This window comes from Ammospiza caudacuta, chromosome 2 (genome assembly GCF_027887145.1).
Source record: "Ammospiza caudacuta isolate bAmmCau1 chromosome 2, bAmmCau1.pri, whole genome shotgun sequence".
Taxonomy (NCBI): domain Eukaryota; kingdom Metazoa; phylum Chordata; class Aves; order Passeriformes; family Passerellidae; genus Ammospiza; species Ammospiza caudacuta.
In genome coordinates this window covers 25,878,783-25,905,957 of record NC_080594.1, presented here as the reverse complement: position 1 = coordinate 25,905,957, position 27,175 = coordinate 25,878,783, and the positions used below count along the sequence as shown (strand labels likewise).

Here is a 27,175-nt window from a genome sequence, read left to right as displayed (position 1 = left end):
ATCTAACAACTTAAAATACCTGACTTTCACACAGTTTGAATTTTAGTAACTATGTTACCACAGCTCAGGTCACCTGAAACCTCAAAATTTTCCAAAATGAGAGTAGTTACTTGTGGTTGGTTAGTGGGAACAGCCCAATTAGTGTTTTCAGCATGAGGATGGTTGTTTCAGCTCTGAGAGTTCAGCTTAAGAGCAATTTGTGTTGGATGTAGCAGAAGGCACAGTTCACCACTGACATATCATTCCGACCTAAAAGAATTAGCCAAATAAGTTTACACATATGCAAGCACATGACCAGCTGAATATACTTGGGCCTGAGATTCTACTTTAAAACACACTTCCAGATTCTGTGAATGACGCTTCTTTGCATTGTGCACTGTCTCTGTGTCACACAGCTGCCATGGGAGAGGCCTGCAGAACAGAAACCATAGATCCACAGTCACAGTTCTTTGTTTTTTGTTGGCTTTTCATTTAACAAAAATACTATGTGTGGAAATTTACTTTGAATATTTAGCCTGTTTTAAGAGAAGTGAGAGACATCCTCTAATCTTTTATCCCTCTATTCACCTAAATAACAACTTGGAATTTTTTCCAAACAACCCTTCTTTCTCCTACTTTCTTGCAAGATTAATTGTCTACAGGTGCTGGAACAGAGGCCCAAACAGATTAATAACAGCTGTGGGTATTGCCAGGGCACAGAAACCAATCCATTCTCAGGTGTGGGTTATTTCTTGGGCTGGAAGTTAAATTTCCCTGAACCTGACATTTGAAGAAAAGGTAGCTGGACTTACAGAGGAGCACACTAGGTGTTCCTGGTGACTGACAGCCAGTGCCACTGCAAGATGGGACGGTTTATTGCCCCTCTTGCTTGCACTTATCACCCATTTAATTAGACAAGCAAGTCAGTAGGGGTGGCAGAAGGAACAGAAAATGCCCCTATAAAACCTGCAAATTTGTAAACTTTCCCTGAAACCCAGCTGGGAGAGCTGGGCACTTCCAAGCAGGCTCCTTGTGACTCATAGACAGGCAGAACTAGCTCAGAATGTAAGCACAACACTCACAGTCATCTTCCATTCACTAACAATAATTTAGTAACTCACATTTTAAATGAAGCAATGAGAACTAGGGAGAGCAGTGAAAGAACAATCCTGCAATACTTATTGGACTTCACTCACTAAGTTACAGCAGAAAAAAGCAAGGGGTTATTTTTGACTTTCGAATTAAGCTTGTTCTTAAATGCCCCTGGCCACCAGCTGGTGAGGTACACAGAAAGGAGAGGGGAAAAAAGCAAACAAGAAAAAAGGTAATTAAGGAGGCCTTTCTTGCCCTGATATTGGATAGCTGTTTTTTTGGCCTTTAGCTGCGTGTTTCCAAAGAAAAGACAGCCCTTCATCATCAGATGAAATTGCAGAAAATAAGACTCACTCTTTCCATCTCCAAAGCTCCCACTGCAGCATTCAACTAACCCCCCCTCTGAACAGTGAGTCCCAACAACACAGGGAAATGTAACCTCTGTCACCATGACATTCCCAGGAAATCAACACCTATCAACTACCACAGAATAATCGAGAATGGATAAAAAGACAGCTGCTTTCCTTCTGTTTTTAATCATGTGTCCAGCCTCTTAAGAGCTTGCTAGGCTAGAGGAGACTTTAAGAAGATTAGTCTTTTCATTAATGTCGGGGTGAGGGCACAGTTTCAGTAACTTCCCCTGGGTATGTTTTTAGCAGAAAGGCAGGCGACTTCTTTGGGTGGTACCTCCCTGTCTGGTGTTTTAACTGAGATAATACTGAGATTAATTCTGAGCCCAGAGAGCAGGGAAGACTTTCCATGCTTTTTACAAAGAGAAAGAAGAGGAAAAAAAAAAAACCAAACCCAAGGAAAAAACCTAATGTAGTGTGATGGGTTGACCCTGGATGGGTGCCAGGTATCCACCAAAGAGTGGTTACTGCTCTGTCTCTCCCATCCTCTGCCCTACACAGCAGGGACAGAGAAAATATTACAAAAGGCTCATGGGTTGAAATAAAGAAAGGGAGAGATCACTCACAGTTACCATCATGGGACAATCAGGCTTGACTTGGGGAAATTAATTTAATTTATTACCAATCAAAACTGAATTAGTTAATAAGAAACAAAACCAAATGTCAAAACACCTTCCCTTCAGCCCTCATTTATTCTCAGGCCTAACTTTCCACCTGGTTTTCTCTTCCCTCTCCCTCCCAGTGACCTTCTCAGGGGAAGGGCTCCTCACACTCTTCCCCTGCTCCAGCATAGGATTCCTCCTATGGAAAACAGTCCTCCATAAACTTCTCCATTAGTTCTTCCCACAGCCTTCAGTTTTTCACATAGTGCTCTAGTATGGGTCACTTCCATGGGGTGCAATCCTTCAGGAACAGGCTGCTGCAGTGTGGGTTCTCTGCAGGGTGAAAAGTCCTGCCAGCAAACCTGCTCCAGTGTGGGCTCCTCTGTCCAGGAGTTTGCTCCAGCTTGGGCTTCCTACAAATCACAGCCTCCTATGGGCATCCATCTGCTCTGGCAGGTGGGTCTCTGCATCCCCATGGACCTCCATGGGCTGCAGGGGAATCTCTGCTCTGGTACCTGGAGCACCTCCTGCCCCATCTTCTCCACTGACCTTGATGTCTGTAGTGCTTTTTCTCTCACAAATTCTCTCCCATCTCTTTGGCTGCATTAGTGTAAGGGGTTTTTCTCCTCAAATATGTTACCCTAGAGGTGCTACCACTGTTGCTGGTGGGCTCAGCCTTGGCCAGCAGTGGGTTCATCTTGGAACCAGCTGGCCATGGCTCTGTCAATGTATGTGAAGCTTATGGCAGCTTTCCAGGGCAGCCACCCTGTAGCCCCCTCACCAAGACATTACCAGCAAACTAAATATATATAGTCAGCCTGGTGATAAATGTAACTTAAGTTGCTTTAAACAATAATTATACTTTTTTCTAATTTGTTTTTTTTTTAACTTGAAGATGTTCAGTGATGTCTTAAGACATTATCACCTAGAAGAAGAAATTATTACTGTTCCCATTTTTAAGATCAGATAAAAATTTTAAAAGTAAGAGATTCTAAGCAAAGCTTTAAGTTCTACTTACAACAGCTCAGAATGAAAGTAATATATTCAGTGTTTATTGGGCAAACCAAACATGCACTTTTGACCTGGATGTGTAGGTTAAAGCTTTCTGCTAACAAGTTGCAATTATAACTCGGTTGAAGCAGTTGATTCTCTCAAAAGCGATGAGCCTGACACATCCTGTTGCACACAAACAGAAACTACAGGAGCACATGCCCATCTTAAAATGTTTTCTTTTCACATCACATATTGCATCATAGAATGGTTTGGGTTGGAAGGGACTTTGAAGATCATCTCATTCCAGCCCCCCTGCCATGGGCAGGAATATCATCTGCTAGACCAGGTCGCTCAGATCGCCATCCAGCCTGGCCTTGAACACTTCCAGGTATGGGGCATCAAGAGCATCTCTGGCAATCTGTTCCTGTGCCTCACTACTCTCACAGTAAAGGATTTCTTCCTAATCCTTAATCTAAGCCTCCACTCTTGCAGTATGAAGCTGTTCACCCTTGTCCTGTGTGTCACTATGTGCCCAGTACAAAGCCCTCCTACACCTTTCAGTATTTCCCCAGCTTTTAGGGCATGACAGCCCCTCAGAGCAGCAATGAAATCACACTGACCAAGTGTCCTGGTTTAGGGCAAATTTGGGAGAGAATCGCCAAAGGGGGCCCCTCCAGAAAGCAAACCCACATGGCCCCTCCCCCCAACTGGTTTGGGAAGGATTCCTCAGAGAGAAGTGGAAAGAACCTGTTTATTTAGCAGGCACAGCACCCCCCAGCACACAAAAGGAACAATACTGGATGACACCACTCTTTCACCACTCTAAAAAAGATGACAAAATCAGAAAGTCTCTCTTGGGGGTGGTTGCTGTGTTCTCAGTCCCTCCGGTGCTGGGGCAGCTGCTGCAGCCACAGGGTGCAAACTCTCCGTGTTCCCAGGTCCCAGTCCAGAGCAGGTTCGAGTAGGTCCAAAAAAAGGGAAATAAGAAACAGTCCAGGAAAAAAATTGGACTGCTTATCTACTAACTAATGAGCAGGAGAAAAAAAGCGAGAACAAAGCAAAGCTGTCAACCCACGACAAGCAGAAGCAAGAGCAAAGCAAAACGCAAAGCAAAAACCAAAAGCAGCACTATGTACTGCCCTGTCTCTGCATCCCATCACCCGCCACCCATGGGGGAACATCTGATAAGAAACCAAAACAAAACTTTCACTCTTCAGAGCCAGTCTTGAAGGCACAGAACATAATATCCAGCATAAACAGAACACACGAATGGGGATACAAGCATCATAACCTCACCCTAGGACACTAGGTGACACTTTCATTGTACCATTTTTACACGACACCCATGTTACCCCACACTTATTCCCACAGAGGTTTTGAAGCACGAATTCTCGGGAACAGCTTCTCTTAGAGATGCCACAAGGGAATGCAAGAGAAACTTTAAAGGGTTTCAACCAGGCTAACTTAAAATAGCAATCCCAAAGATTGGCAGCTTAGATAGACTATTCCATCTCTAATTCACCAGCAGCTTTCTTCTGAAAAGTGAGAAAACCAGAATTTTTTTCCCTTTAGGAATCTCCAGCACTTCATGGCTGGGCAGTTACAAGCCTGTACCACCACACATATTGCAATGAAGGCTAAGCTCAACAAGAAAGGTACAGGCAAGGGATGGAAAATAACTATCAACCCCCACCTTTGAATGGCTCACATCCATTAAATATCTTCTCTTGCAAATCAGACCTTGAAGGAGAAGGGAAAGGGGCAGACATTACAGCAGCTTTCCAAGAGTCTTGTAACTGAATTTGAATGCTGGTGACTTTGCAAGGTAATGGGATTCAGGGACTAGATGCTGTAGCACAACTGATAAACCCTTTCAGAGCATTTTTAAAGTGCAAATTCATTAATCAACAGAATGCACTCTAGGACAGCTGATTGTTGTTTATGGATTTCAAATGAAGAATTCACTTTTTTTTTTAATCATTCAAGTATTAAGACCTCAGCATGATAATGAAGTGGCAAAGTTCAACAGCTTTGTTGTTATGCAGGAGGTTGAGTTAGGCAAGCAAAATACCTCTAAGCTACTAGACACGGAAAGGATTTATTGCTGTATGAGAAATTGCAGTTGCTTTGATATGACAAAGATGTATCCAGCTTTCCTGACATTCCTGGGACACTCTAACCTTTTCAAAAAGATAAAATGCAAACCCCATGGTTTCCGTACTACTGAAGACAGGCTGCTGCTTGTATTCTAAATGCAACTTTAGAGTTTCCTGTAGGACAGAAATTTCAGTTCAGTCAGCTGCGACACAGAGCTTGCTTAGAAGAACGATCAACAACCAACAAACAAACAAAAAAAAAAAAAATTGAAAACTTAACATAGTCTCCCACAGCACCCACCTCCACTCTTGCCAACAGGGAAAAAAACCCACCTGCCTGTCAGTTAGGAGACAGTGTAACATACCCTGAACAGCCCGATGGACACACAGTCTTGATATGCTGCCAAAGAATATTAAACCACGGCAGGTCTTTGAATGCATAGCACACACTTAAACAGACCAGCTCTTTGAAAGCTAAGAAAAATAAAATAATTGCCTCTAATTATTTTTAACACAACTTCATAAATCATTGATATTTTACTTCATTTACATTTTATTGAGTGTACATCAACATATTTATTTCAGGGGTGTGTTGTCGTTGCTGACAGAATAGCACCAGGCATTATTTCCTCTGTAGCATGGACTAAGGATAGCTTGTTGGCATACTAGGTTGGTTCTTAAGGTAAATAAATATTAAGTAATAAAAATATCATTCTCACCTTAATAACTCCACTCATACCAACCAGGTGTCTAGGTGCCTGCAACTGCTGGGTGAAGCTGCTGCAAAACACTGGTGACACAAAAACTCCCCTCAGCAGTACAAGTTGTGTGCACAGGAAAGGAAATAAGGACAGGACAGTAACTTTTAAAAAACCAAACACATGAACAAAGGAAACAAATTACCCTCAGCAATTTCAGCATCATCTGGAGAATCAGCATCATTTAAAAGACCATAAGAACATTAAGAATATTAACTGCAAGAACAATTAATTTAATAACTTTATTGAAGGAAACAAACAGCACTTGTAAGGGTTTCACTTCATTACAGAGAAAGTTGTCAGAAAAAAAGACATTTATCAAAGTAGAAATCAAACAATGTAAATACATAGAAAAAGCACATCAGCAAACACAACCAGTAACAGTATAAAACATTGCAAAGAATTTTTCCAAGTTCAGTTTTTATTTTACAAAACAATTCCACAGCTGGTAAAAAAATTTAGTCACATTACAGCAAGGCACATGGTTTTAAGACAATAAACTATTTGTGTGCTTTTACTCCAAAATGGTCATCATTTACTATGGTTGTAAACATCAATATTTAAGACAAACATGTTTAAACATCCTCCTCCTCCTCAGTTCACAACAGCACAGTGATGTCACTTTCAAGAACATGACTAAGTACCAAAATTAAGGAAGAGCTGTTTTTCGGAAGCTCGAGGCACACATAGAGCTCAACACACTTTCCTTTTAAAAACATGGTATCTGAAAAGAATTTCAACTTGTGGCAGAAAACCCTTTCTTGGTTTTCGTAACAGCTCATGCACAATCTTATTACTATAAATACTACATGAGATTAAATTGTTCACATCATCAGCCTTGAACCATTTCAGATAGTACCAGTATTCATAATGGACTTCATCACATGAAACAGAGCAAAACTTTGAAGTAGTAGAAAAAAAAAATTCCCATATTTCAATGTATAGAGTCTCAGTACTTTGGGAACAGATGACTACCACCCTCCCTATTTGCCTTTCTAATATAGCTGGAAAGTCAGCTGATCCAGGATATACAAATTTTCTGCTAGAACTGTACGGTAAGGCTGCTTGGTTGAGGTTATGTTATCTGTACAGCAAAAAGTGAAAAAAGTGGACAAATTGGTCAACAGGCTGAGCAAAAAACACTTTCTGTTAGAACACCAAATCCTACTGAGATGGGCACCCAACATCCAAGAAGTTTCCTTAGAGAAGTCAGCCTTAAGTGCTGTAGGCAACTGAGCAATGACTTTGGGAAGGAAGGAGCTTTGTGATTCCAACCTAGAATAGAAGCTCTCTATTCAAGTAGAGCGCACAAAACAAACATTCCTGCCCTCAAGAACAGTGAGATGGAAAGCTTCAAAAATACCCACCATGCTTCCTGCCAAGCAGATAACTAAAGCTGATGATATCAAAACGTAACACAAAGTAGGTTTAATGACCGAAAAAAAAGGTATAATGAAATAATCTAATTCGGACTGAAAACTACTCAAGAGGGAATATTTATACAGTTTACTCCCCAGTTATGTAAAAATCATATAAAATAAAGTACTTCAGTAAAGGGGAAATTTCTTTTGCTGATAAACTGTCAACAGCCTCACTACAGCTATTTAAAAGTGAGTAAGAATCTAAAGAGTTTTGCTCTGGGAGAGCTATTTTAAATAAAAACTGTTTGTAGATGAAGCAACAAACCCTGAGGATGTTTCACATATTGGTAAGAATATGGCAAGTCTCTCCTACTGTCTGATGTCCCCAGGAACAGAATACAACACCAAAGGGCAACATAAACCCCAGTGGCACTCTTGTGATCCTTGTGTCCTTGCCATCTTCCCTTGAGTTCCCTTCCTGTAAGGGCACAATTGCTTAGCCTCATGTGTTGTGCAGTCAGATGAAGATTTGTTCTTCTCTCTTCCTGAATAAAAGGCTGTGAAGCTGGAATTAGAGTTTTAAACTGAGAAGAGAAGGGGGAAAGGACAAAAATCCACTTATGTACTATCTACTGGTATTTTCATAAATTTCCTACTTCTAATTGGCTGTGTTCACAAGAGCTAAAAGGTTCTAGTTAGCTGGAACTAGTGCATGTTGAAAAACTAATATTCACCATACCCAATAGTACTGTTCTTCCAGAATTGCCAGAGAGTCAGGCTACCAGAACTCTGCCCAAGCTGGCCAAAGAATAAACAAAAGGCATGTATTCCTCCTAATCTGAAGTAATCAAAAAAGAATCCCAAAAGTCAAATTCTGTTGTCATGGCTGCTGAACCTGGAATGATGATCAGAGTTAACATAACTTAGTTGGAGAGGGGAAGGAGAAACAATGGATACTGTGCTTGTAGCTTTTTCCAGGAACATTCAGAGATGCTAAAATTAAAGGAATATTGGAATGTAAAAGGCATTAGGATTGCATTTCAATTTCCCTTATACAAAAGGAATTCTGTAAACATTATCAAAGTCCTAAGAAAAGACTGGCACAGGTCCTTTGACTGATGTAAATTAGGTTTTGAACTTTGTCCCTGATAAAAAGTTTAGACACTTAGATCAGCCAGGGAAGAGAAGGATCAGTTTTCTTTAATTCCCAGTCTCTCTTGGGAATTTAACCAAACAATCTTTTCAAGAAGAGTAATAGTCAACAAATTTATTTCAACACTAACTTCTATATCCTGGGAGGTAAAAAGAGCACCAGGATGCAGTACTTGAATTTGCATAACTTGCATCCCAACATCAGTGCTGTCTTTCCAAGGTGGAATTTCCCTTTCAAATGCCTTTGCAACAGTAATTCTGGCACCATGAATCCACAGAATACTTGTCAAAATCTCCCTTTCATAACCATCTACAAAGGGAATCTTGAATTTATTTATTTTAGAGGATCCTTACAGGTGGGTGGTACCAGGCTTTATAAATTATCAGAAGGACACTTAAATATAAGATTTTGGATTAATTAATTTCTTAGTAACTTTCTGGAAACCATAGAACTATTTGCCTTCACTGTGAGCTTATACTTCACAGCCAAGTAGGTTCAGATTTTTCCTGCATTAATGTCTTTGTGCTACAAGTCAGGAATACACCTGCCATGCAAACACAATGCTCTTAAACAACTAAACTCTTAGTAGATTGAGGAAGAGATGCTTCAGTTCCCACTAGAGTGCACTGGAAAACCATAATCTTAAACACTGGCTTCAGCAAGACAATTTGGTAAGAGGAAAGGGGAAAGTAGTAAAACATTATCTCACACAGCAGAAGCAGGAATCTGTGCTCAGATATTACACTGACCACTGCAATGCCGCAGGAGTAAATGATTACACATAGCTCAGAAGATGAATAGAACAGAGTGGCCTTGGAATTTGGATACAGACCACTCAGCACTTGTTTGGAGCTGGCAGAGGGATTGTTTCACGCTTTCCTTGCTACCACAGAAACAGAATATTGTGCTTTCTCCTCCATGCAGAGAAGTTCACTGGTGTATGCAAGAGTTTTAGCAGAAAGAAAACTGATTCCACTTACAAAGAAACAAAGAGAAATGTTGGAGTTTTAACTTATTTACAAGTTCAGAAGAGAATGTCTTCTCCCTGACCCAGACTGCTTAAAAACAATAGCCCACTTCCACCGTATGACGGTTTGTCCTTTGAGAAAGGACATACATAAATTATTTTAGTGCTTGCCTACCATGCCCCTTGCATTGCTCTTATGGTATGGAGGAGCTGGAGGAGAAGAGAAGCACCTCACTTCATGTGAAAAATGTCAGCTTCCTCCCTTGCAACCATGAGCAAGGAAAAAAACCTCAGGTTTCTGGTAGCTGAAAACATCAGTGGACCTTATTTTACGAGTGCTTTTCCAACAGGAACAAGATTTTTCAGATGAAAATGTCCCTTTCATGTATTTTAAAGAAAGACTATCAGTGTGGACTGAGAATTAAATATTTCATTAAAGATGCAAACATTTCATGGTTAGTCCAAAACTGTGTTTGGTTTTAGAATTACATCTTTTAGAAGTCTCATAAACCTAAAAGCTTTCAAGAGAGACAGGAAGAGAAAGAATACGAATATTCCATTATCTAAGGCAAAAAGTTCAAAGATTAAGTGACATAAGGCTATTTTAAAAAATCCCAAGTTGTTTCAACTCTAGAACTGGCACAGTCCCAGCAGAGCCAAGGTCTTCACTTACAAATTTCACACATTACTTTGAAACTTTTGCAAAACCAAATGCATGAATTTATGCAAGAATCACCATAACAAATTGTGGACCTCTGCCCAGCTCTTCTGCCAGACTGAATTTCATTTGATCACAAGCCCCCTGTCCCACAGACACCATTGCTTACAAACCCAAGCAAGTGCAGACACTGGGTGTAACATAAGGAGCTTCTAAGAAGCAGCTGAAAGGCACATGTTCAAGACAGAAGTAGGAAACTACACAGCACAGTGATCCAACACAGCTCCTAGAACTTTGTGAGGCATCCAGTATTCCTGTTAGGACAAACAGACTGAAACACATTTCTTCACAGCATCCCTACAGGCAGGAGAAAGAAAAAAATACAAGAGAATCAGAGTCACCCGAGTTACATGATTTGATAAGAGTCATTCCATGCTGCTATCCCACTGACACCAAGGACTGTAGAGATCAGCTGACCATGTATAAATTGCATTAACATGATTTGCATGACTACACAAATGCCTTAGAGACAAGCAGGTCTGCTCAGTGGCCACCTGCTGCGGAAGCGACACCTGCAAGGCTGCACTGAGGCAGGGCACTGCAGAAGGGTGGGGCAGGAGACACAGCTGTGCTCATAAAGAACAGCGCTCATGGGGGAGAACAGGACAAAAGGGACACAGAAGAATACACTTGCCTAGTAGCAGTTTGGACCAACATTCAGGCATTCCAAAGGTAAGCCTTATGCTTATACTAAATGCTCAGCATTTGGTCAGCAGGCTTACATATTCCTATGGGAAGCCCTCTCATTTTCTCCATTTGTGTTCTCCCACTAGAGAAAATGCTTATTTTCATTTTCAGATGTAACTACTTGTATTTCCTACACCATGGAAAACCTTCTAAAGCCACACATGACAACACTTCTCTAAGCTAATCTTCTGTAAGATTAAACCTCAAAATTACAAAGAGTAAGAGAATAGAGAAACTTACCTTGCATATGGTATGAAGGAAATGCTGTACCTAAAAAGGAAAGATTTTGAAAGTTACTTTTCATGTCAGATTTTATTAGAATCACAAATAAGAACAACCCCTCTGATATTCTAAACTGCAAGTTACATAACCAAAATGAAGCTCTGAGTTTATGAGTAACAGGAAGGAGTATCCTTGCAAGCCATCTTAGCCCAGCCAGGGTATGAAACACTAGCACAAAATAGAGGCGGATGTTGTAAAAGCATTTTAAACGCAGCTCTCCTGCATCCAGTATTCTTCATGCTCCAACACCTACAAGTAGGCAAGATTAGCATTGAGGGCTGGCTAGGAGTCTATATCAGTTTGTGCACTCCTTTGGTGACCTTGCACAGACCATATGTTAACTTGAAGAACACTGACAGTTTGATTGGCATAACTGGGTCTCTGAATGAGACAAATTCAGGAGAGTGTAAAAGAGAAATACCAGATAGTAGGCAACAAACTGATTTTAAAGGGAAAAAAAAAAAAAACCAAGCCCAGTTCAAGCTCAGAGAAATCAAAGGAACTTCCTCTAGAAATGGAGCCCTGAGCTCCATCTCCACAGCCTCTGTAGTGGTGTGAGAGACCATGAAGTGTGAAGAGATCAGCTCCTCACTGATGCATTGTCTTGAATCTAAGGGATTGACAAGGTAAAAATTTTCCTTCCACCTAACTCAACGTCAAAATCCCCTCACAATTCAGCTACTGGTGTCAGGTGCAACAGAAAGTGGACTGTGTAGGGAGGAAATCACTCACCATGCCATGGCAAAAAACTGTAAGATGCAGAAAAGCAGCGCGAGTCCTGCCTTACGCCACTGGAAGGGAGAGGAGAAAGGAGGGGGAAAGAAACACAGCAGAGACAACAGTGTAAGAATCTTACTTTTAAAATATACTACATTTACATTAACTCCAGTTATATATACATACAGGACTCCAGTACTCACCCAGAAAGCAGAACACAGTGTTAGTATGAGACACAACTAGAAGAAAACAAATTATTTTAATTAAAAATAGAAACAACTCCAGTTTCTATAAATATTGCAACACTGTAATGAGGTCCTTCACAGAGACAGAAATGAATTACATAATTTCAGTTTTATTCAATTCTTCATCATAAGAGTTCCTCATATTTAAAAGTTTATTGTATTAAAAATGTTCTCGCTATTAGATTTCTTAAGTGAATTAAAGCAATCAGGAAATATCAGGGTGGTATCTCCAGAAAATTATTTTATGGCTGCAAAGGAGCAAGAGGAAGAGGTTCCTGAAGCTCTTTTGCAGGTCCCTACTCCATCCCACACACTTCTTGGTGTCACAGTCACACACACCATTTCATCATTTTGCATAAGTAAGACTTTTCAAATACTTTTCAGTCACCATTCTTAGTCTTTCTGCTTCTGCATAGTTCCCGATGATTACATGGTTACCATGGCATTGAAGTTATGCCATTAATTAAAAGCTCACCAATTAAAACCATGCTACACTTTCAGGAACTTCAGTCTATTGCTTAGTAGCTCTCCTGTGCACATACTGAAGTAAGGCACAGTCATTCAAACAAGCACTTTTTCTGTTTTCAGAGTTGCACTGTGTCTTTCTTTACTACAGGTAAAATCTTGGGGAGTAGTAGGATCATCTTCTGCTTTAACCCTCAGATTTAACAGACACCTCCTATTAGTTTTCATTTTCAATTTAAGATATGACAGCTCATTTATCTATGATACATGCTGATAATTCATCTTCCTTCATCAGCATCTAACAGCCCTTAGATACACATGCGCCATTGTGCTACTAGAGAATATTATGTGCAATCTGCCAGAATGGAAAAAAACCCCATGTAGTACTGCAGACTCCGACACTAAGATATGCACTGCCAATGAAATCATACACTTGAGCTCAAACAGTACTGACCATAAATGCAGTTCTTTCATTAGTTTTAAGGTGGGGATATTGGTCTAAATACTGCATCATAAATCTAATGACTGGCTTTATCGCAGTGAACAACATTCCAGGAATTCTTGTGACTCCAGGCATCCTGAATGCATACAAAACACACACACACACTACACAGCAGCTTCTTGCTTGGATCTGCAAGCATACACAGTCAATTTCTAAAGCTCTGCAGCATCTCTGGATGTGTAAAGAGAAATTGAGAAGTGCCAATGCAAGCAAGCACTCTGAAGATATTCAGACTGAAAATGGGAGTTTCATGCAAGTTACACCACCTTTCAACTTTTTGACTTGCCAGAAGCCAACAGGAAAGTTGCAGAGACAAAAAAAAACCTGTGTACTTTAAAGAAGAGTCAGTCTGAAACTTATCAGCAACTTTCAGACACAGAAACACACACAACACAAGGCTTGCTATAACTTCCATCTTCTGAAAATAGTACAATCCCAAGGGCAACTCCACTGAATGTTGAATTTGCAATTTCACTCTGTCATACAAGTTTCAAAACCTGAAGCTATCAGCCAGCTGGAAAGATCACTAATGCAAGGTTACCAAGGCACAGTTTCCCCAGCTGCTTTGTTACAAAGAGATGATTTTATCAAGGAAATACCAACACATTTATCAAGGAAATACCTACACTACCTATTTTATCAAGAAATACCTTGATATTTCTTGATGAAATAGGTAGTGTAGGTATTACCTACAGCTCCTTCAAAGCAATCAGACCCAATATAAAAAGACAAAATCATGCCAAACAAAATATCTAGCAATATCCATAGGACAACTTAGAAAAAATTTGCTTCCCATCATTCACTTCTTAGAGGACACATAAATATGATCTTGTGATCTCATGTACCCTAAAAAGCACATGCATGGTTCACACACACCAGCCACAGACCCTTAATGCTCATTTAGCTAAACAAGCTCAGTCTTGCCTAACAGAGAGCTGCTTTTCTGCTGCCACACTTACCCTTCCACTACAGCAGATGTGCAGCATTCAACAATTCAAGAAAAGACAAAAAAACACGAACGAAAAATCCACCCCCAGGCGCATCCTGAGCCATAGCTGGATCCATGGATATGAAAGGACTTCACAATAAAAATTGTTGCCAGGTTTGTATGAGTTAAAAGTGACTCCTTGGATACTTACTAGCATAACAATAGTAGCGATCAAACGTGTAGGCTCAAACATCCGCTTCAATTGTTTCACTGGTCCCATAAGAAACATAGTGCTGTGAAAAATAAGTCGAGATGAACATGGAAATGAGAAAGGCAAAAGTGAAACTCGGTAAGATTAAACTGTTTGCTGCCATAGGGGCATCAGTACGCTGTGTTGTTATGGCAATCAGTGCAGCAAAACAAAAGAAATGGGATTTTACAACGAGACCAAATCCTTTCTTTGTGCAAGGTATTTACAATTTTATTCACACTTGTTCCGTTAAAATTAACGGAAGCAGAGCACAACTATCAAGTTAGAAGCACAGGCCAAGGTCAGCTCCAATCAGATCATCCTTGACAGATGCTTTTCTAACTTGCTTTTCAAAAATCCTTTTAAAATCTGCTTTTCAAGAACACCATCCACAGAGGCTCTTCCATGGATTGCCAGGTAATCCAACTCAATTCCTCTACATAAAAGGCTGTTTTCATGCCTGCATCCATTCTCTGATCCCTTACCAGGTCTGCAGCCTCATTTAGGGCCCTGGTGATGGATACTGGATGAATTACACAAGGTGAAAGTTTCAACTGAAGTGATATTTCTGCCTCATATTCTATATTATTCTGCCTCATTAGCATATTTCTTTCAATTCCATCATTTATGCTTTCTTGCATCGTGCTAAGTTTCCACAATCACAGAAAGCTGGGCTTGTCACAGAGTATGCAGGGCTTTGCTTCAGGAACCTCAAAGGCCAGGAAGTCTTACTACATATACTTGCCCTGACAGACAGACTGCCCCAAACATACTCACCAAAACACACAGAGCACTGCCAAATGCAAAATGGCAAAGAATTGTTTTTATCTCGGGGAGAAGGAACCAACAAAATCAAAAAACCTCAATGCTTACAGCATGAGTATGATTCCTGTTTACTAATGAGCAACTTTTATCTTGAATGCATTACTAACAACAATTTAAAAAATTAAAATTTTCTTTACCATTTCAGAGCACTACTGGGGAAATGCTGTTCTGTAGAATTCAACAAGAAAATAATCTACAAAAGCAAATCTCTCGCAAATGCAACAGCTTCTACCACTCATGCACTATTAATCTGCTTTTGTTTCTCATGTGTATTAGGGAAATTATATATAAAGATTGTTACCTCCCAATGGATGCAATATTTCCCAGGGTATAAAACACAGCAAAGAGTACCAGCCCTTTCTTTGGTATCCATAGCAGACAACTACCCTGAAAAGGAACATTTAGAGAAAGGGGGAGGGGGAAATGAACAGGTTTTAAATTGAAACAAACATATATATCCAAGAAGTGTCACATCACGAAAGAACTCTTAAGAAAACTCCAAGCCAAAGTGCAGAATTACGCATACGAAAGTAAATCGCGTTTATTGGCACTCTTGTTAAGAGTCAGTGTATTCTATCTAACTGGAACCGAGTCAAAGGTCTCCACAGAGACTCGGAAAAATCCAGCAGCAGCATAGAGGGAGGCTCTAATTATCTGGGCTCCTGAAACTCAAATACTGAGGAGAATCTGGCAAAAAGCCCTTACCAAGATCGAACACAGGCATCCGATCGCAAAACACGCAATGAAACCTTTAATTCGCGTGCCCCAACCTAAGGAAGTCGCATCGATAACCTGGAAACGAGGAGAAAAACAAAAGCGAAAGTTCTTTACTTATAGCTCCTGCCTCCTACCGAGCGCGAAACCTTCCTCCCAGGGGCTGCCGCGCCGGGTCCCGTTCAGGCACCCTCCCGAGTGTCCCGCGGGAAGCGGGCCATGCCGCGGCTCCGGGACCCGCCGGGGCACCGCCCGCCCATGCCACCGGCGCCTTCTCGGGGGCGGATGCTCCGCCACCGCGCCGAGCACCCCGGGGACGGGCGGCCGGGTCCCCCCACCCGGCATCGGGGCGGCAGCGCTACCTCGGCCAGGCCGCTCGGCTCCTCCGCGTCGCGGCCGCTCAGCACCCGCTTCAGCTTGTCCATGGCTCCGCACCCCGCCAGGCCGCCCGCCCGGCCGGAATGTCCTGCTCTGCCCTTCCTTTCCCTCCCCTCCCCAGGGACTACCAGCCCCGGCAGCCACCGCGCCCACCTGCATGCCACAGGTAGGGGAAGGCCGGCGGGGCGGCGCGAAGACTGCCGGGGACTGTAGTCCAATTGTCATGGATCCTATCTCCTCCCAGCACTTTCCACTCCATGGTTTGGCAGTAGCAAAACTCGTTTTATAGTCAGTGAGGTTTCATTTTAATTCCACGACTGTGGCTCTTTTCCCGTTCACTTTATTTTTATAATGAGCCTAGCAGCCTCCTGACAGACAAAGCTATCTGGATGCAAAGTTCTACTAGCAGCCAAAATTCAGCATCACAAGTAGTTATTTCAGTTTATTTTGCTCAGTTAAAAACAGAACTGCAAAATGTTTGGTACGTTTTATTTAGCAACATACAAGGAACAATATAAACTGCCACATAAAACTCGACACAAAACAGCTGGAGAACCACCCCAACTCCCTCCCCCGCTAAAGTTATTTATTCAAAGTGGTACTTTTCTGTAGAAAATTTGTGTCAGAACACTTGCTGTACACCAGTTTATACCGCTGCTTCTTGGTAATCTGTGTGGCGTAAGAAAGTCACAAAGTGCTCCAATTTTGAACTTGCTGTAACTGTAACTTCCTAAAGGTGTTCTTGTGATTTCCCCAACACATGTCCCACTGAAATGCACAGCACCCTTTAGAATAGATGGAGAGCACTTATCTATAGTCAACTAGATACCAAGACAATTCCATAAAACTTTGTCACAGGTCACAAATTAGGATGTATGATGGACAAGAGAAAACACACAGTATAAGCTAATCATGCAGAGTGCCCTTTCCACTGCTCTCTCCCCACTCTGTGGCTTTCCCCCCCACACTCTATTTCAGACCAAAGGAGTTTAATGTTAGCATCAGTGACCAAGCTCAAATCACAGGCTGAATTAACAAATGCAGATACAGAGCTCATGCCAGCACTACATGAGCTCTGCTCCCGGTCATACCAGCTGTAAAGTGTGTTTTTATAAGCTCTAAGGCATGTATACTAATATATGCTTAGAGTAAGCTCCATGATTTACTTCTACTAGAAAAATAACTCTTCACCTCCACTTGTCGTTCCTTTCCTTTTTACTCTTTCCTCACTTCCCACTGGAGTGGACCCAAATAATCTTCTATTACTAAATGGATTGTAGTCTCTTCGGTGCTGCATCCATTTGCAGTCCTCTTCTTCACCCTGACACTAAAATGTTTAGGAAACAAGGGCAGGAAGATGAAAAAAAGCCAACAGATTTTAGGACTGTAATGGGGAACATAGAGGACCTTGCTTCTATTTCAAAGTGGCCATAAATTCATTCACCCAGATCATGTCTGATAATTACCTGGTAATTACCACAGCTGGACAACTTCTTTCAGAAACTGTTTCAGTTTTCTTCATTTATCTTATAGTTAATTTTTTTGCAGTAATCCTTTCCAAAGGATTCCAAAGATAAGGCCGAAGGTGTATTCAGAAAAAAAAATTCTAATCAATAACTTTGTACAAACTAATCCTCACAGTCTCTCTGTGAGGTAGGCATATATTAAATCCCATTTTTACGTACAGGGAATCTAGGCTCAGAAAAATGTCTTCCCCGTGGCTAGAGTAAATCAGCAACACAGGAAAAAATGCAGTTAGTTCCTGCCTTTCCACCTGCAGTAGAATTCACTAGACCAGGCTGCCTCAAATAAAAGTGAAATCAGTGTGTTATTTGTTTTTAATAAAGAACAGTCAATTAGATGGCAGTACACTTTTCTCCCCCCAAAAAACCTCAGGGTCTTGTCTACATGAAAACCTCACAAAATATATTATTAAATACAAGGTTTTGTGGTGGGCTGCTTCTAGTAAGCATGCGGTGTAGACTATGAAGATTTTTAAACAAAAACCCCAAGACATCAGAATGTGTCCCTGTTCTTATCTGCAAGCACCTTGCACCACCAGGTCTGCTTTTCACTGCAGTTACATGCACTGAGTGTCAGCAGCAATGCTTCACTGCAATGCCTCCTGCACTGAGTGTCAGCAGCAAACCCAGACAAGCCTGCTTAACTCCCCCATTCTTAGGCCAAACCAGTAATATATTGCACAATTTCCAAAAGCAATACAAGTATTCAGTTTCATCTACAGAGTGTTGAAACCATGACTATACAAGTGATCACACTTCTATCAATACTAGAACTCAGAATAATTTTAAAATAAACCAAAATTATATATCTGGAATATATGTTAGCATCCTTCTAAGGCCATACAGGACCTCATTTCTCAAACTGCAAATACCAGCACCCTTTAGGGATCAGACTTACCCAACCTTAAGTCTCAAGGCAGTTTTGCAACTTGGCTGTCAGGGCAGTAGAACCGTCCCATGTGGGCACATCCAAGAGAAGGCCAGTGCAGGAAGATGCCTTTCCAGCAGTGTACATTACTGGAGCAGAACAGGGACCTCAAGTGAGAGTCCCAGAACTCCAGCTGACACTAGATTAAACCAGCATTTGTGAAGAGATTTAGCAGTGGCTCTCTGTTAACCTCCAGCTCTCCTGGAGTTAATGCTTCACAAATAATTTTTACCTTTATATAGTGTCAAACAAATATACTTTTTTCTCTACACTTAAACCTATCTCAGATGAAATTAATATTCTTAGGTAAGACTCTGGATCAGAAACTACAAGAAATAACTTTGTTGGTTACCAGTAGGGAAGCTAAGGAAAATGGGTAGTTTAGGACGAACAGATCAAAATAAATGCAGAGGAATTTTTTTTTTTTTTTTTACTGTGGATTATTTCTCAATAAAAATAAAATCATGCCAGTTTTACAACTCTGGTAGCTTCATAGTATCTGAAGCAGCAATAACAAAATCTTCATAGAATTGTAAGTGGATGGGAGTCCAGACAATACTCCTGCCTGCTTGGTGAACTAAACAGAACCCAGACTCCCAATAGTCATTTCTCCAATGCTGTTGAAAACTGTAACTCACCACCAGTCTATCATCAACTACAAACACAGGTTAAAAAAATCCAAACCAAAACCACCATTAGCAAAATCTGCTTGAAATGTTTTCTCTTATGGCTACAGAAAAATTAGCCAAATTCTTTATTCCACTAGTAGTGAAACACCCCCCATGTCAACAACTGTGATCACATAATGTCCATACTTCAAGTCCTTATAAAGTCACATTTATTTAGACTTAGCACATATGGTTTCCAGTGATGTTTCTGGTTTAGGCTCCAGCTCCTCGGGGAATTCTAGTTTTTCACAGATTGTCTCCTTTATGGGTAGATACTGAGAGATCTCGTTAGGTTCCGTGAACAGGGTAGGTGGAACATTCTAAAAAGCAAAACTTTTACATGAAATGAGTGAAAGAAAAGAGGGGATAAGAAAAAGTATTCCAACCCCAAACTATTACAGACAACCTATTATTTACTGGATGTAAACACCACTCCAGGCAAACTTTTTAGAGGCAAACAAAAAGGGAGGAGGAAAGATACAAGAAAATTTAAGTTGAGGTGTTTGTCACAAATAAAAATCAACAGCTCCAATTCCAAATGTGCCACAAATTATTCTGAGCCATTACTAGAGTTTTAAGGTGGCCTATTAACCTCAAATATTTGACAAAAACTGAAAGAGTCTATTACCAAACAGATCTTAATCCCTAATACAGTTTGGAAGCACATAAATTTAACAGATGAAATTTAACATCATGGGACATGGACTACCTGATTTTGCAGCTGAACAGTTCTATGAAAAAATAAAATAATAAAAACATTTTGTTAACTCAATAGTAGAAAAAGTGACCTAATCCTATACCCTGTCATGTGATCTGAGCATTTACAAAATGTAAATCTGCTCTAAAATCACCAAAACAAAAGTTGCATAAGCAGAAAGAACTTTCTTCTGTATTAATTCCAAACTAACAAAGAAGGACTTAAGAGACACAGTATTTTCTATGCTGACCATAAAACTGAAAAGCAGACAGAAGGAAAAGAATCAAAGTTTTAAAAATGCAATACCTTTAGACTTGATATTTTGCTTTCCCTGGATGTGTATTCTCGCAACATGTAGGTCTTGTCAGCCTAATGGAAAAAAGCAATCATCTGGTATCAGTAAAATAAGCATTTTAAATACATTTAATTTTGGAAGCATTGGAATTTGGTTGACCACAAATTTTCACATAGAAGAAATGTACATTCAAATTCATGAAGATAGATGACAACGTTGTTTTTTTCCAAAAACCTGCCACGTGCATGTTTAAAAAAATTCTATGACTGAAAATGCTTGTTAATTTTTACTCAGCTAGAACTCCTACACATCTACACAGAATTACCAAAACCCAAATCTTAACATCCTGTATTATTTGTGAGATACCAGAACTCAGTGTACCGCAGACAGTTATTTGCAAGTTACAATAACGTATTTGAAGACAAGACAGTATTGAACTCTTTACTGCTGCCTATTTTTCCTCTTGTGCTTCCTTCTCTAATCTGTGTTTGTCAAATGTATTTAAATGATTACATCACATGATGGGTAGCCTACTCTGCTCATACACATGGCATCCAGCAATTGGTTGCTAGCTCAGCACCACCACAATAATAAAATACACTCAGAAGTTTTTGTGCCCCCAAACATCAGTATTAAATTAGAGGAATATCACTGGGTCACTGGAAGTAAAATGACAAAGGAACCTCTGTAAAGTAACTCATGATGGAAAGTAAGGGTTTACCTCATGATGAAGCCTTGTATCATTCATCCTGATGAGTACCCCATCCACTCTCAAGAAGAACCTCAGCAGCACAAAAAAGCTGGAAGGCATAACTCTCTGCAAAAATAAAGAGGGTCCATTCAGCACCTTACAAAGGCTTACTTAAGCATGTACTTGTCTACATCAGACATTCACAATGTAAGACAATATGAGAAGTTTCCAAGAATTAAGTCAAAAGTTTGGGCAGTTGAAGTCCTACAGCTATGACTGGCCAGTGGGGCAGACAGTGTCTCAAAGCACTATTAGGCAGGAAGCAGGAGGGAAAAGATTGTCCCCTGGAACAAATGACAGATGACAAAGATTTCAAGAAAACATAATTTCCAGTAAGGTCATATTTCTAAGAGCAAGGATGAAGAACATTTTGCTTTAACGTTTAAATCCCAGAAGGAACAACATGCAAAAAGCAGCTGTGTTTTGCATTAATCAGCCAACTGAGTGCCCGGGTATCTTTTATACACCTCCCAATACTCACTACTTTCACACTCAAACTTGATACTCCATGATCATGGAGTTCATCTTCAAACAGGAGTACTTCTTCAAAAAACATAATTTGTTCCCTGGCTTTCAATTTCTCTGTATTTATGTGTTCTGTTGTAGGAACAACCTAGAGAAAAATATTAAGAGCAGTTAGCATATTAATTTTTTGCCAAACTACACACAGTTTGTTCTGATATTTTTAATTCCACAGTTTTAAAAAGGAAAAAACTTCTCAGGCACTAAGCTTAACACACTCCAAATTTCTAAGAGAAAAAATTAAAATCAAAGTTTCCAAGAGTTTCTTCTTGGAAGTAATATCAAGCAAAAACAAAATTTAAGAGTGGAAAATTCTGACTAAACTTCTCTCTGGGTACCAGGCTCGGTAGGGTTTCAGCTGCAAACAATTCTGCTTTCTTTCAAAACATTTGAAGATGTCTTTTGTTCAAGATACATATGAGAAGTTCAGGTTTATAAACAGATTTCTGTGCATTTAACATCCCTAACCCACAACACACCTTGAAAATTATTCCAGTAAAGCCTTTTCACAGAAATCAAGTACCTGTATGTTTTCTATCTCATGGTCTCCACAGACACTTCTGGTGTCCAAATACTATGGACCAAATTGTTTATTTCTATACTGTACTTTTAATTCCAGCACAACTCAAATGATCTCTAACTAAAGCAATACTAGTGAATTAATACATCTGCTTAGTAGCAAGCAACCTGTACGCAGTAAACAGAAGTTGGGAACTTCAGTCTTATTTTCACAAAAATAAAGACATGGGAGGGCCTGTGAGTTTAAATATCTGGAATTACTGAACTGCTGTTGCAGAAAAACATCAGGCCATTGAAAGCAGCCAGGTCAGAAAGCAGACAAACATGCAAGCAGCAGAGCATGAAGGCACTGCAGAATGACACAGCTGATAGTTCTGCTGTACATGAGCAGCTCGGGGCCCCGGAGCAGTCCCCAGCAAGAGCTGAAGCCTCCGATGTGCTTTAATCCTAAAAGGCTTTAAGACACCACCCACCCTCGTTATTAAAATAAGCCATGATTTGATTAGGATAAAATCATGAGCTGAGAAACATGAGAAGCCCAAATTACACTTTGAAATAAAAAATTACAAAGCACAAAAGATTTTAAAGAAGCCTACTGAAAGGTAAATGACAGCTTCAAAAAAAGTTTGACTGAAGCAAGATGCAGTCAGCAATTAACAAGAAAATTATTACCTTTAATGTTGCAGTATCTCCCAGCAAAGTTCCTTTGTAATCTGTTGTGTAAGTCCAGTCATATGGCTTGACAACTTCCTTACTGTGCTCAGTCTCACTCCTCAACAGTGAAACAGAAAACAGCTTTGTAGTAATTGCTTTATAGCAATTCTCAAAAAGTTACAACCTCACATAAGACTCTGCATTAGAATTCTGACACTGTTCCTAACGAAAAACAGCAGCATTGTCTGAGCTGCAATCACAATGTCAAGACTTAATCATGGTTTCACGTCTGCTTCCATAATAACTTTGAAAACAATTATGAAAATTCTTGATCTATTTCAGTTCTATGACTCAAAGATTCTCATGCAATATTGCTGAAAAATTTGTATTTCAAGATCAATGTCTCTTTAAGTAAGCAGAAAGTGATCTCTTGACAACACACAGCAATCATTAACACTGCAATTTAGCTTAGTTTTCATGATAACTTTGCTTTGTTTCTGTGCTTTATTTCCAGATGCTCTACAACTAAATCCAATTTGGTAAATACTAAGCATCATAATTACTTCTCATGCATCTTAGCCTTAGGAACAAAGCTTTGTTCCTAAGGCTAAGATTTTGAACATGTACAGCACTTTGCAACACCATACAATACAGTCTTGTAATGCTCAAGGCTCTATAAGTTTAAGTAAACAGAAACAGCATTAAGTCATGTTAAACTTGACATTTACTTTAAGAAAGCCATGACACAGCTGAAAAATACAGCTGACCCAATTTAACAGAAAGGATGATGACAGCAAAGAAAAGCAAAGTGACCTCTGTGATCACATGCTATATCTAGGGTAAAATCAAATGCAATGTGGTCTTCAGGAGTTCAATTTGTTCCTTTAATGACTGTATGACAGTTTCATATACAACACACGAGTACTTGCCCACTGGTGATAAAATACTGTACCTGCTCTCTTGCCACTCCTCTGCACAAGCGACTTTGATCATACCTTGACAATTATTGACACATTTTAAAGCATCTGTAGCATTGAACTCAATTCCAAAACCATGGTCATGCTGTATTCTTAGGACATTGTCTCCAAACATCATCTCTGGCAGGGAAGGCATGTGTAATTCATCAGCCAACCTGCAGAGAAAAATAAAAGAGACATCAATCAGCTGATCACAGCTCAGTGAAAGCAGTCCTTGTTTTGGAACAAGGATTCTTTAGACCGTGATAACTTAGAAGACACATCACCAGGTTAATCATTTCACCTGAAAAGCAGACTCATTAATCTGAAGTGACTTTTCCACCAAAAAAGTACTCCTAAAACATTCCTTCACCATCAGGCTCAGACAAAATTCTCACACATGAGGAATCAAGAGTATCTGAGAAACATGCAGAAGCCATTTTCCACCTGTGCTAGCAAATCCCTGGATGGTCAGTGGACCAACTTCAGTAGGTACTCAAAGAAATTTTCAAGAACTAGGACTCAACATAAGCAAGTTTGAATTCACGGCACAATGGTCCATTCCTCCAAATTTAGAAGCCTAGAAAAAAGATGCTTAAGACAACCCAGGCAGAGTATGTAAAAACTGCAGATGACACTACTGTACTCTGCTGGTAGAAGACATGTACTGGCACACTTCCTAAACTTTTCCTCCTCACCTACCCAACTTCCCAAGATCAAAAAGGAATATCTGACATTTGGAGAGGAGAAAGCTTTAGGAAATACACCACCTATTTGAGTGGGGGGAGGGAGAAGAGTGTCCTAATCACAATGTTCACATTGGTAACATGGCTGAACAAAAGTGGTTATTTCTGTAACTCTTAATACAAAAGAACAGTGTCAACCTAACTGAAATAAAAAAAAATAAATTCACAGACCTGGAAAATAAGATCCTATGTTTTTCCCAAAGAAGGCAGAATAACATTATGAACTTTTCCATTTAATCAAGTGTAGGAACCCTTGACCTGAAAAACCCAACCCCTGCATAGAAGAGTTCTTAGCTATGGCACATTTAATCCTTCACCTTTCCACACAGGTTGCTGAGGGATTTTTGCAATATATATTTGCCAGAAATAAAATTCCTACAGGTACTACTAATGTTCCCCAAGCAATAAAAAAGACAAAATGAGTCGCTGTGACCTTGTTGCACCCCCTACAACTGGCCTCAGCTCATTGATCCAGCCTGTCCAGATACTTCTGCTGAGCCTTCCTACTCTCCAGTAAATCAACACTTCCACCTGGCTTGGGGTCATCTGTGAACTTACTGAGGGTGCACTCAATCACCTTGTCTAGACCATCAATAAAGATATTGAACAGGACTGGGCCCAATACTGAGCCCTGGAGAACACCACTGTTGATGGGCCACCAGCAGGATGTAACTCCATTCACCATCAGTCTTTGAGCTCAGTCATCCAGACAAGGTTTTACCCAGCAAACAGTGCACCCATCCCAGCCATAAGCAGCCAGTTCCTCCCAGAGAATGCCTTATTAGCCTCAAAAAAGGTAAAAGCAAGATAAATGAAAGTACATTTAACAAGACTAATGAGAGTCCTATGTATACTGAAATTTATTCCAGAAAATGAAACCAAGAAATATCTGCTAAATCCATCTGTCTTTAAGGTCAGTTGTGGTACAGCTGAACTCTCCAGTTCCACATTAGGAAATCTGACTTAAGTACTTGATGCTGATACAGGAACATTTCCTCCAATGATTTCAGTGGACTGGAAAGTTCTACAAGAAGAGAGCAAATTATACACTTTTAATGAAAGCCACTATCTTAAAATAGCTACTACTGAGACATGGTATGAGACGTTAAAAATATTCTTTTTCAAAAATAATTTTTAAAACTAGGCTTCTAATTAGCAGGTCTCAGTTCACAGAGATCCAGAGATCCAAAACCGTTATAATCATACATTCAGAATGGTTTGAGTTGGAAGAAATCTAAAGGTCAACCTCTCTGCCATGGGAAAGGACACCTCCACCAGACCAGGCTGCTCAAAGCTCCATACAACCTGGCCTGGGATGGGGCATCCACAATTTATCTGGGCAACCCGTTCCAGCGACTCACCACCCTCACAGTCAGCAATTTCCTTCCTAGGGTCCAATCCAAATCTCTCCTTCAGTTCGAATTCATTCCCCCTTTTCCCCATACCACATGCCCTTGTAAAAAGTCCTTCTTCATCTTTCTTGCAGGCTGCCTTCCGTAATCATTAAAACAAAATTTTGGAAGTTACCTGTAACCCAAATAGCCCGAGTTCTCCAGCCAGAGAATCAAGCTTGAGAAGAAGGAACAATCCCGGGGACCGAGCAGTGTCTCCCCCGCCCTGGGAACGCCGCGTGTTTCCTTCGCAAGGCCACCCGACGCCCCCAGCCCCTCGCTGTGACGGCTGAGGCCGCAGCCCCGCGGTGGCTCCCCGAGCAGCTGGGACACCGTGCTGTGCCGTGTTCCCCTGCGTCCCCGGCCCGGAGCCCGCCCCACCTCTCGGCCTGCGCCGACTTCATGATATGGGTCCGGGCGGCGCTCAGCTTCCACGGCCCGAAGGTGAAGTCGCGCCGGCTGCTCTGGAAAACGGGGTGCATGGCGGCCTCCTCTCCGCCGAGCAGAAGGCAGGAGGCGGCGGAAGGGGCGGAGGTGGCGGAACCCCTCTCCTCCCGCCTCCTCCCGCACAGCACTCACAGCAGCACCGGCGCCCCCGGAACCGCCGCCCCGTGGCGTTTCCGCTTCCAGGGCCGCGCGGAGCGGAGCCCCGGCGGCGGCGGAATCCTGGGATGCATCAGGAAGAGCGTTGCCAGCAGGGCGAGGTAGAGGATCCTGCCCTTCTGCTCGGCTCCAGTGAGCCCACAACTGGAGTGTTCTGTCCAGGACAGGAGAGACATGGAGCTCCTGGAGCGGGTCCAGCGGAGGGCAGCGAAAATTATTAACTGATCTTCGTTTGGTGGAAGGGCTGAGGAAGCTGGGCCTGTTCAGCCTCGAGAAGAGGTGGCTGAGAGGGGCCCTTATCAATGTGTACAAATATCTAAAGAGGGGATTCCAAGAGTATGGATCCAGGCTCTTCTTGGTGGTGCCAAGCAATGGGACAAGAGGCAACGGGCAGAAACTGATGCACAGACGTTCCACGTGAACGTAAGGAAGACTTTCTTTACTGTGCAGCGACTGAGCACTGGAACAAGTTGCCCAGAGAGGTTGTGATGCCTCCACCACTGGCAATATTCCAGACCTGTCTAGACACAACCATCTGCCATGTGCTCTGGGATGACCCTGCTTGAGCAGGGTGGTCGGACCAGATGACCCATTGTGGCCCTTTCCAACCTACCCAGTCTGTGATTCTGTGAGGTGATATGGGGGGGGCAGATGGGTGAGGAAGGGAGTCCACACTTCTCTGTGCTGCTGGAGCCACCATGGGGAGAGTGGGCTCTCTAATCTCCTCTGCCCAGGATGAAGAGCCAGCAAGCTCACCCAAACCCCTGTTCCAGCAAAGCTGGGCTGCAGAAACCAGTGGA

At 41.2% G+C, this 27,175-nt stretch overlaps 2 protein-coding genes across 3 annotated transcripts; both read right to left on the bottom strand.

Moving 5' to 3' along the window:
* Window positions 1-5,769: 5,769 nt before the first annotated feature.
* SFT2D2 (SFT2 domain containing 2) lies at window positions 5,770-16,233 on the bottom strand. The gene is made up of 8 exons (XM_058822125.1): window positions 16,107-16,233; window positions 15,736-15,822; window positions 15,332-15,417; window positions 14,167-14,248; window positions 12,019-12,054; window positions 11,831-11,889; window positions 11,057-11,086; window positions 5,770-10,426 (listed from the first exon to the last, which is right to left on the bottom strand). Exons 1-8 carry the CDS (start codon window positions 16,167-16,169, stop codon window positions 10,387-10,389), a joined length of 483 nt encoding a protein of 160 aa, XP_058678108.1. The 5' UTR covers window positions 16,170-16,233; the 3' UTR covers window positions 5,770-10,386.
* A 380-nt stretch (window positions 16,234-16,613) lies between these two features.
* On the bottom strand, window positions 16,614-26,377 carry TIPRL (TOR signaling pathway regulator). 2 transcript variants are annotated; one of them, XM_058823570.1, is made up of 7 exons: window positions 26,154-26,377; window positions 23,632-23,811; window positions 22,698-22,797; window positions 21,466-21,597; window positions 20,955-21,050; window positions 20,245-20,307; window positions 16,614-19,574 (listed from the first exon to the last, which is right to left on the bottom strand). In XM_058823570.1, exons 1-7 carry the CDS (start codon window positions 26,252-26,254, stop codon window positions 19,530-19,532), a joined length of 717 nt encoding a protein of 238 aa, XP_058679553.1. In that variant the 5' UTR covers window positions 26,255-26,377; the 3' UTR covers window positions 16,614-19,529. The 2 variants fall into 2 exon arrangements, with proteins under 2 accessions (XP_058679553.1, XP_058679544.1); XM_058823561.1 differs by having other exon boundaries at window positions 16,614-19,561.
* Between the last annotated feature and the right edge of the window lie 798 nt (window positions 26,378-27,175).

What these genes read in the sequence shown, in the direction of transcription:
- TIPRL (XM_058823561.1), bottom strand. Translation starts at nt 26,254, where the DNA reads ATGCACCCCGTTTTCCAGAGCAGCCGGCGCGACTTCACCTTCGGGCCG. An exon ending in GAGGAGTGGCAAGAGAGCAG is followed by an intron (nt 22,798 to 23,631) that starts GTACAGTATTTT and finishes TTCACTGTTGAG; the next exon opens with GAGTGAGACTGAGCACAGTA. An exon ending in CAAGTTTGAGTGTGAAAGTA is followed by an intron (nt 21,051 to 21,465) that starts GTGAGTATTGGG and finishes TTATTTTTGCAG; the next exon opens with AGAGTTATGCCTTCCAGCTT.
- SFT2D2 (XM_058822125.1), bottom strand. Translation starts at nt 16,169, where the DNA reads ATGGACAAGCTGAAGCGGGTGCTGAGCGGCCGCGACGCGGAGGAGCCG. An exon ending in AATATTGCATCCATTGGGAG is followed by an intron (nt 14,249 to 15,331) that starts GTAACAATCTTT and finishes TATTTTTCACAG; the next exon opens with CACTATGTTTCTTATGGGAC. An exon ending in CACTGTGTTCTGCTTTCTGG is followed by an intron (nt 11,890 to 12,018) that starts GTGAGTACTGGA and finishes TCTCCCTTCCAG; the next exon opens with TGGCGTAAGGCAGGACTCGC.